This window comes from Chaetura pelagica, unplaced genomic scaffold (genome assembly GCF_000747805.2).
Source record: "Chaetura pelagica isolate M959 unplaced genomic scaffold, ChaPel_1.0 scaffold69, whole genome shotgun sequence".
Classification (NCBI taxonomy): domain Eukaryota; kingdom Metazoa; phylum Chordata; class Aves; order Apodiformes; family Apodidae; genus Chaetura; species Chaetura pelagica.
In genome coordinates, this window is record NW_009970724.1 from 2,342,054 (window position 1) to 2,352,120 (window position 10,067).

At 42.2% G+C, this 10,067-nt stretch overlaps 1 protein-coding gene across 1 annotated transcript in view; it reads right to left on the reverse strand.

The window, feature by feature from the left end:
- Positions 1-10,067, reverse strand: part of PTPRF (protein tyrosine phosphatase, receptor type, F) — a 257,488-nt gene that overhangs the window by 99,804 nt on the left and 147,617 nt on the right. The window contains exon 4 of the mRNA XM_010006576.1: positions 6,519-6,707. Within this exon, the coding sequence (XP_010004878.1) occupies positions 6,519-6,707 (189 nt within the window). The remainder of the gene's footprint in view (positions 1-6,518; positions 6,708-10,067) is intronic.

A 10,067-nucleotide genomic window follows, 5' to 3' on the forward strand; every position in this document is an offset into this window, starting at 1 on the left:
CAAATTGGCAGGGAACCCTTCTAATCCCCACTTTTGTCCCCTTGGTCTTATTTTGCATATATGAAGGCTGTTAGTATAAGGGAGAGATTCATGCAGATTGAATCTGTAGGCAGTTCATGGTATGTGTTGGTTTTATGCAGATTTGTAGGATCTGAATACCAAGCACTTACCAAAGAAAACTGAGGAGTTTAAACAGACAGAAAAAAAGGGTTAAACAGGACAGAGTGTGTCAAATCATGTTCAGTGTATTGATTAATAAATACCAGTATGCATACAAGAGTGTCGTGTATCTCAGATTTACAGGTCATTCCATTATCCACAACAATGATCACCCAATGGGAAAGAAAGACAGAAAAGAATTTCTGTAAATACAAAGAAGGCATATTTTAAGCATGTTTAAGTTGCCTCTTAAAAAGTAACTACAATATTTATACTTATTCTTTTTCTTTCCTAACTATCCTTTCTTTAGGCAGAGTCCTTTCTCTAAGCAGAAGCAGCAATTCAAACTACTTATTTTAGCATTTTCCTCTGCCAAGATGACATTACTCCATTTTAACTTTATGTCTGGTTATATTTTCTAACATTTTCTATTCACATATGACTGAAGCATCAGGAAAGATCTTGCAGTGACTGAAGTTGTGGGTAACCTCTCCCTTGCAATAATAAATCTGCTGCTTAGTTATCTTAGTAACTACTGCTACCCTTGACAGAACAGACATACCCAGAGATAACTCGCATGGAATAACATAGCCATGGAAAACAGGGTTATTTCTTTTTGCCTGTTTGGAAAGTTTGCCAAGTGATACTTTTCTCCTGTTTTGTTTGGGGGCCTCCCTTGCCTCTGTCCCTCCACACGTCACAAATCTCAGAGTTAAGAAAAGCATCACCACAGTGCGTTACTTCCCACAGGAATGGTGCAATGACTTTGAGCTCAATCTCAAGGGACAGAAAACAGGACTCCCTTCTCTCTCATCTTGCTGAAATAGGGTTTGCTGTTCTGTCCTAGAACTGAAAAAATTTGCACCAATCTTTAAATCTAATCCCCACAGAGGCTAAACCCTTTCTCTAATACTCAATTGTATACACAGAGCTCTAGGAGCAACTGCATACTTGAATCAGATTCCCTCAAAAGTAAGTGTGACCAGCTCATTTTTTCCTGTGTTAAATCCCAATCCCCCTGGCCTCTGAATGTAAGCCAACCCTTGTGGGAGCAGCACAGAGGCTTGCTGTATTTAGTGCAGTGTTTGTTCTGGGTCTCTCTCACCTTTACAAAGTTAGCACATTGACTGCTCAGTTGGAGGACACCATTACAGAGAGTGCACAAGGCTTTTTTGTTGGACCTCAAATTTCCTCATCCAGAAGGAAGAAAAAGTTTCCATTTGCCCTTCATGTGACAATGCATCTCTGGCTGTTGTCCTTTCAGGGTGCCCTTTGAAGGGACCAAATCACAGCATGCAGGCCACAGAATCCCAACATAAAAAAACATCCATCAAGTGATTGAGGTGCCATCTCTTGAATGGATACTGAGGCCCACTTGTGCCCTGTGATCACCAGACTGCTTTATGCAAAGGGCACCCCAAAAATCAAACCTCAAACCCAATTATTTGTGTTTGCAAAGTTGGAAATGCTCATAAGGAAACAGTTTATTTCCCTTTCATGGTAACAGACACTGAAGAACACCCCATACATGCACTTCAGTCAGAAATGAATGCTGACTCTGACAATGCCTCTGTGTACTGGAAGCACACAAGCCAGGTGCCCAAAGCAAGGCAAAACGGAGGATGATACACTGGAAAACCTTGTAGGATTATTTGTATTAGTATTTCCAAGTGTGGAGGAGAAAACTCTGTTGGAGAATGGACTTGACTGTGCTGACACAAACTTACCCCAGACTTACCAACACATTTCTTCCTTGTAAGAACCTAAAACACCAAAAATCACTTGAGAGTAACATCAAACAGAGAAATCAAGGCTCTTGCTAGCTGCAATGGGGCACTAGGGAAGTGCAACACTGAATCCCAGAGAGCTCAGACAGCACTTTGGGCTGCTTCTTAACATAGTTTTAGGGAAAACTATTTTCAGAAGTGGAAGTACTACAGAAAAGGCTGGCTAACTGCAATCAGTTCAACGGGCAGTCTGTGTGTATCCCATCACTGCTGTGTGTGGCACACACAGCAAGACCCAGACATACAGCAGAGGTTCTTCCAGGACATACCACTTAATCTGTAAACTGGTTGGCTGTGATATTGCTTTAACCCTTGTCCATTCAGTCCTTTCTGAGAGACCAGCCATCCTTGTGTGGGTTTCCTGATCCTCTTAGATAACACTACCCAATCCTCGTTCTTTTGGGCTGTCCTTACACGCTTTTTCCCAAGTCGATGCCCATCTGATATCTGGACTGAAAGCTGTTTCTTGCAAGGAGCTGAATGTCTTCTTCTGGGTACTGACTGCTGGCTGTTACCAGTGAAGCAGGATATGGCTGGCACTGCCATCTCACTGGACAGGCACCACCTCTTTTTGCAAGTTTGTTCTGTGCATGTTGGATATTCTTTTTATTTCCAAATAAGTAGTGCTTCTACCTACAGGATCAAGACTAAAATGAAAATGCTTGCTGCTCACTCTGAGAGAATAAAAGCAGCAAGATAATCTGGTGAGCTGGTTCCTGCTGCTTCTTTGTTAGAGGCACCTACAGTTTTCCAGAGAGTGACTGAATACACCTGCAGAGCCCTCTTTGATACTTGCCTGAAAGCCACACTAGGGTCTAGTGCACGGTTCCATAAGTAAGTTAATTGAAGGTGATTAAAATAGAACGGTACTTGTTGTAGTACTAAGTTCTTTACTAGAGGAAAGATGACAATGCTCCTTGAATTTCTGGAGTTTCCTTATAAGGCAAAGGTAGCATTCAGAATAGTTACTTATACTAACTTGACATTTTGTTAATAAGTTTTCTGAAGTGAAGGGTGTAAGAGAATTTTTTCAACTCTGAAACTCACTGGAAACATTCAAGAGTTTTGAGGGTATCAATTCCATCAGAGTTGCTTTGAAATCTTCAGGACCTTGCGATCCAAGAATCTTTACAGAAGAAATGTGAAGCATCAGTACAATCTGATCTATATGGAGACAGTTTCTGCCAAATAATCAATTAATTTTAAAACATGGTTAGAAGTGTAGCACTGCCCCTTGCCTCCAGAACTCATGTATACATCACCTACAATGCCTGGAGAGTTTCAAAATCAGTTCAGCCAAACAGGTTTTAGATGAGTTAGCATGATGAGGAGCTCTTCCAGCCCAGAGCTGGCCTTAGCTCCTGTGTCAGTGACTGAGAGGCAAGACTGAAGCGCTGCACCCTGGGGGTGAACAGGGAGCTGTCCTGAGCCTTTCCACAAGGGGTGAGAAGCAAGATAAGCAAGGGAGAATTTTGTTTCAACCAGCATGAGTTAAAGAACTTGATTTTGCCTTGAACTGTGACAATGGACATGAAAACCTGTGTTTATTTGTGTTCTCACCTCTAGAGTAATTAGCCCAAAACATACTGGCAAAACAGCTGGACTTAAAAAAGAGCTAAGGATTAATTTGGAGGAACAAGCTATGTATTGGGGACAAAGGGGGAAAAAAAGTCCTCTAAATGTGAACAATTATGCTGTCAAAAGGTTTAATGAGAAAAATGCATATAAACACATATAGATGTAATAAGTAAATGAGGGTCAGTAGCATACAGGACAGATTTATAAACTGTGTATTTACTCCTGACAAAGACCAGTCCTCTGGGGTTAAAAGAGCTTAAGATGACTGCTTGGTTGTCTTAAACCACAAACTCTGTAGTACCTTGACAGAAGATGAACAGACCTTTATAAACTGATATTCAGAGCCCCTTGGTTATGTGATCTGACTGAATGTAAGTTCAAAGACCTGTCTGAAGCCCCCAGAGCACTGCCGGCCCACATAACTGTGAATGTCAGAAGAGAGCACCTTTCCCAAACATGCTGCTGCTTTACCTCTAGCTATTTATTCCACACTAGAAGCCTGGAGAAATTAAATCATCCCTCAACTCCCTCTCTAAGTCAGACTCCAAAGCTGCTTTGACCTTTATGACCTATATTTAGTATATCTGAATAATAATATATTATGTACTCGTTGAAGGTCAGACACTCTATACCTGTGATATTGGGCTCACACCATGCTGTAACTATTTTAACTATATTACATCTGTCTAGCTTTTATTGGGTTTTAATTAAATGAAATTAAATGAGCGTATATTTAGATTGAGATAGTATAAACTGACATTTATGCAGATATGCCAGGCTGGCTGTAAGATATGATCTTAATGGAGCAGAGACTTTGCAAACTATTAAACTCTCCCGTATAATGAGGGATCTATTTAAATACTCTTTTATTTGAAAAACAACTTGGGTCCAATACGGTGTAGTGCTGGAGAACTCAATTAGCACCTTGCAGAATGGATCAGAGACTGCTCAACCCATCACATTGCCCACAGAGGGTGGCTGCAGTCAGGTAAGTGGGACTCAGGCACTTCAAAGCACAGGCCCTCTTTATATCAACTACCAACACAAGAAGAAGCCACAAATGCAAGTAGGGGTTTAACCTCTGGCCCGAGAGAAGTGGTAAACTTCCTGCTCCCCACTCATACCAGAGGTGGAGCAGAGCCTTGTGGTGAATCTTGGCATTCTAGTGTAAGGTCCGTGGAAATAAAACTATGCTCATATTTGGGAGTCTCTTGCATTGAACTGTGGAAGCCTCCCTTACTACATTAAAGAGCTAATCAATTTCTTTTGCAAGTGTGAGTGTGTGTGCTGCTCATTGATTTCTAAAAGGTTCCCTTGACACCTCCCTTGGTAATTACTGTCTTCAGCAAGCAGCCAGCTTCAGTGTTTGAATCCCAGGCGAAATACTCAATTGAGATGTTGCTCAAGAACAGCGAATAGGAAGCAAAACTTGGACACAGTGACAGGTTTTATCAGTTTGTTTTTAAACTTTCTATCTCACTAAACTTGTGAAGCAGCTGGTAGAGAGGCAGCCAAGTACCTGCGAAAAGGAGGCTGAAGAATGTACAACAAGTGCATCAGGAGCAGCCTTGCTGCTCATTTATGGTAATTTCTGATGCTGATTTAGTCAGCTGTGAAGTGAAACACATCCATGTGCACTTCCCTATTGCTGCTTCCTAAAGCTTCTCAGAATAATTAACAAGTGTGATATTTTCTTTCAGCACAAACAGATCAAGATTAAACCATATTGTGGGAGAGATAAGCTAAAGGTCACTAGGAAATTTCATAAGCTATAAATGCATTAGTATAATTAGCACTCACTGGTACATCAAGGTGGGATCGGGAGTGTCAGGCTGGGTTCTATTTTTGATGAGAGTGATGTCTCATTACCCACTCCCCCAGGTACAAGCCTACTTCTTATCATCCAAGCATCATCAGATTTACGCAGAGGGCTCCTGCTATGGGGAAATGTGTCAAGATATTCACCTTGCTAGGAGGAAGATGGTGTTGCCCTGGCAGCAGAACTCATAACAAAAGGCTTTTCAGTGCCCAGAGATCCATTGGCCAGGCAAGGCAGTCTGTTTCTTATTTAAGTGTGAGACCTTTCCAGACCAAAGCTCTGTACCCTTCTGTAGTTTGTGTAGGATACTGTGAGCCTTTTTTCCCCAGACTAAAGCTGCTGGGAGTTGTTAAATAGTAAAAGCAATTCATGTTGGGAACCTGCACTTCATCAGTGAATAAAGCAATGCTTTAATTTCTTTAATTCTCTAACGTGCCTTACAGTCCTGGGAGACTGAACAATGCAGTAGAAAAACAAGAGTTTCTTGCTAAAATGGTGGCATTCTTAGCCACCCACAAGAACAAACCATCTGTATTTCAAAAACTAGTATTTGGCTTACCAATAAAATCAAAAGGAAATTGTGTATTTTTAAAACTGAGTCCACTCTCCTTTGAAATCCACAGAACTGAAGCTTCTTAGATTTTTCTTTATTATTGTGGTATCTCACATCAAGAATGATAAAGATCTCAACAGAAAGCAGAGCATGATCTTGCAGAGTCTACGCAAGGAGTGAAGTAGTACATGACTGATGACTGTAAAATCTCAACCAATATCTCACTGTCCTAATTTCCACCTGTGCTTCTATTAAAACCATCTGAGACCTGTTGAGTTGGTAGTGAAATGTCTGAGCCTACCAAGGATATGGGACAATGTCCAGATGGTCTACTGATAAAGGAATCCGGGTGATGTTCCGAAAGGCATGTCCACTTGCCCCAGGCTGATGAAGGCAAGCACAGGAGACACCACTCTGCTGTCTCCTTTTAACAAGACATGATATCCTGCCAGAGAGGATTAGCTCCAAAAACTGTTTTTATATTGTATAAGAAACAAGCTCAAAAACAAACTGACATTTGGCTTTGGAATTGCATTTCAGGGAAAAAATAACAGCAGCAAGGAAAGAGAAAAGGCAGGAAGAGTGAAGAAGCAGGGAAGGCTTACTTGCATTGTTACCTTACCCGAGCGGAGCTGCTTGATTCGCCCATTGCTTGTTGCAGTGTCTACAGGCAGGAAGTCCTTGAACCAGGAGATTTCAGGATCAGGGTTACCACTGGCAGCACAGAGCATTGTGGCTGTGCGGGCCTTTTCCACCACCTTCAGCTGTGGGCCCATGTCAATGGTTGGGAAGCCAGCTGGGAGGTGGTCTTCTGCAAGAAATGAAAACATACAAGGTTAAAGAGAAATGTTTGGGCGTAGTGATGGGATATGGTTGTAGTGACAGCAGTGCCGTAGCACAGCATCTGTGCCTCTGCTGGAAAACAGCAGTCTGACTTCCCTACAGAGAAGGTTTTCAAGCCCTTAAAGCACATTAGGCTCTATAATGAGCATTCATTACACCAATAGAAGCTTCCACTAAATTTAACTCTGTTTAAATCAATTGCCTTGGGAAACGTCCGTAATTCTCATTGATACGTAAGCTCCATCTATTGTTGTTAATAATTCAGTAAAAGCAGGTATTTGCCTTTTTGTGGGAGGCCTGAGTTGAAGATAACAGACAAACACAAAGCCAAATAGTTTGAGGCATCTTGAAAAACAACAGCTAAACCATAAAATCCCTTAGAGTGGTCCAGAGAGACCCATTTTATCTTTTTCTGACTAGGAACATTCTGTCACACTGGTAGGATAGACTGTAAATCTCTTCCTCATGCCCCAAAATCTGATTCAGAAGGCTTTTAAGAACTAATGAATGTAAAGCTAATGAGCCACACTCTGCTCATGAGCTGCATTGCAAGACTGTGCTGTGACAAGCTCCTGGTGCATTTTCTGGGCTGCAGAGAGCAACAGAGGTGTGCGAGGAATGGCCAGTGCATGCTCTGGCATGTCTTACTGAAGTACTATAAAATGAAGCACCCCCATAACTGCTAAAACCATTCATACAGCAGGTACAAAAACAGTTAATCAGGTTTGCTGCTGCAGAGCACGCTCAGGTAGACTGTGTGGAATACATTAGGCAGCCTTCACTGATAAGCCAAGGCATGCTCCAACATCGTCATTCAATAGCAGCTGCAGAACAGAGCTCATTTACTTATTCTATGGCAAGATGTACTGTACTCTGCTAAGCCTGAACTGCAATCAAAAGGACATACTTTTGCAGAAAAAAAGAACTTGAAGAACATTAAGAAGCTTTTAAAGCACCAGAAACTCAATTATTTTCAGTATGTTTCTTTTTTCCCGTTTTAAGAGAACTGAGGCAAACCTTTTTCTCTGACAAATCTAATTCTGCAAGGCCCCCAGCTCACTGCAGAGTTTAAACAAACAAGACCTCAGCATCTTTCCAAGTCCCAGAGGAGTCTGAACTTGCTGCAATCTTATTTTTCCTGCTATCACCACACATCTGGAACCATACCCCTCACTCCTGACAAGGTACTAGCAAGAGGCCACCACTTCAGGTGCTTCCTTCTACCTGTATTGCCACACCTGTGGCACAAACACAGCCTGTAGTGGCTACTCTTACTATTTCTCCCTACAATCTCAGGAGAATTCCCAAGACCCTTGTTTGCAAATCCAGACACTGTAGCAGAAGGCAACATCTGCTGTAAACAAAATAATGTTACGGAATATTTTTTTTTTCTGTTGAAAATGAGAGTGACTGAAGCATGCAAGGTTTTCTAAAAGAGAAAATGGTTCCTGATGCTTATTAAAAGCACAAACCATATTTTGCCTCCCAGACTAGCATCCCTAGAAACCCCTCTCACAATGAGCAAACATAAATGGATTTTTTTTTTTAAATGAAAGGTACCACAAAAACTAGCCCTTTTAAAATTTGCTATCCATCGATTTTCAAAGACAAAAGGTACACAGAGCTTAACTGGAATGACACCAGAGCTACCATTCAATAACAAGCACAGAAGCACTCAATACTGAGCAACCGCAGCACATACTCCTACGTAGCTGAAAAGAAACAAAAGGGTACACACAGAAGTACTCCATTGTATAGATGGAAAAGCAACGGAAGATACGTAAGAGAAACAGTAAACAATGACATTACCTTGGACTGAGGCCAACTTGGCCTAAAGTGCAGCACCTTGCTATTTACAGTATTGAAAACAGATGTTTACTCTGGGGACGATGAAACCCTGAAGTGATCTAATCACCATGATTACCCCTGACAATCTTTTCTGGTTTGTTCAAGATTTTACAAAGAATGTAAGTAAGTACACCTAAGTATCACCTAATTAACTTTGTCCAAAGTCTGCGTGCAGGCATTTGTGCAATCTCTTGCCATGTGCAATGATCCTTTGCCCATAGAAGTGAGAGAGATCAGAAAATCCTTCACAGCATCTGATCCATGGATACACGACCAGCCTGCTGTACCGGAGGTGACTGCTCAATCAAAACCAGCAGTTTGTGATGAGCCACAGACCAGTAGAAATTAAATGATCTATACTTGACTTCACTGGATACAACAAAGAGATGCTGATTATAAAGACCCAGCAGCAAAGCTATTTCCTCCATACTAGAAATCTTAGATCAAACCTTTTCTGGACTCCAAAGAGAGGTACAGCACTGCTCCCATACCATGCCCCTCTGCAAGCTCAAGCCATTACAGAGCCCAGATGAGAATGCTAGGCACTTAAAAGTCATGTGATGACCCTCAGCCCCCAGACATTGTGTTGAGCCTGACACAGACAGGCATGGGCTCACTTGGCACATAGTCTTTTCGTTCTTATAACTGCACACAACCCCAAAACTATAGTGGCAAATGACTGTAGTAGAGAATCACAGACCTATTCAGGTTGGAAAAGACCGTTGGGATCAGAGTCCAATCATCATCCCTACTCCACAAAGTTCTCCCCTAAACCATACCCACCAACACCACATCCAAACAACCCTTAAACACATCCAGGGATGGTGACTCAACCACCTCCCTGGGCAGCCCATTCCAGTGTCTAACCACTCTTCCTGTGAAAATTTTTTTTCCTAATGTTCAGTCTAAACCTCCCCTGTTGCAGCTTGAAGCCATTCCCTCTTGTTCTGTTGCTAATTACCTGTGAAAAGAGACCAGCACCAACCTCTCTACAATGACCTTTCAGGTAGTTGTAGAGACTGATGAGGTCTCCCCTCAGCCTCCTCTTTCTCAAACTAAACATTCCCAGCTTCTTCAAGCATTCTTAGTAAGATTTATTCTCTAGGCCCTTCACCAGCTTCATTGCCCTCCTCTCCACTCACTCCAGCACTTCAATATCTCTCTTGAATTGAGGTGCCCAAAACTGGATGCAATACTCCAGGTGTGGCCTCATCAGTACAGGGGGACAATCACCTCTCTACTTCTGCTGGTCACACTATTTCTAATACAAGCCAGGATGCCACTGGCTTTCTTGGCCACCTGGGCACACTGCTGGCTCATACTCTGCCGCTTGTCAATTAGAACCCCCAAGTCCTTTTCCGCCAAACACTTTCCAGCCACACTTCCCCAAGCCTAGAGCGTTGCCTGGGGTTGTTGTGGCCCAAGTGCAGGACCCAGCACTTGGCCTTGTTGAAGCCCAGACCATTAACATGAGCCCAAC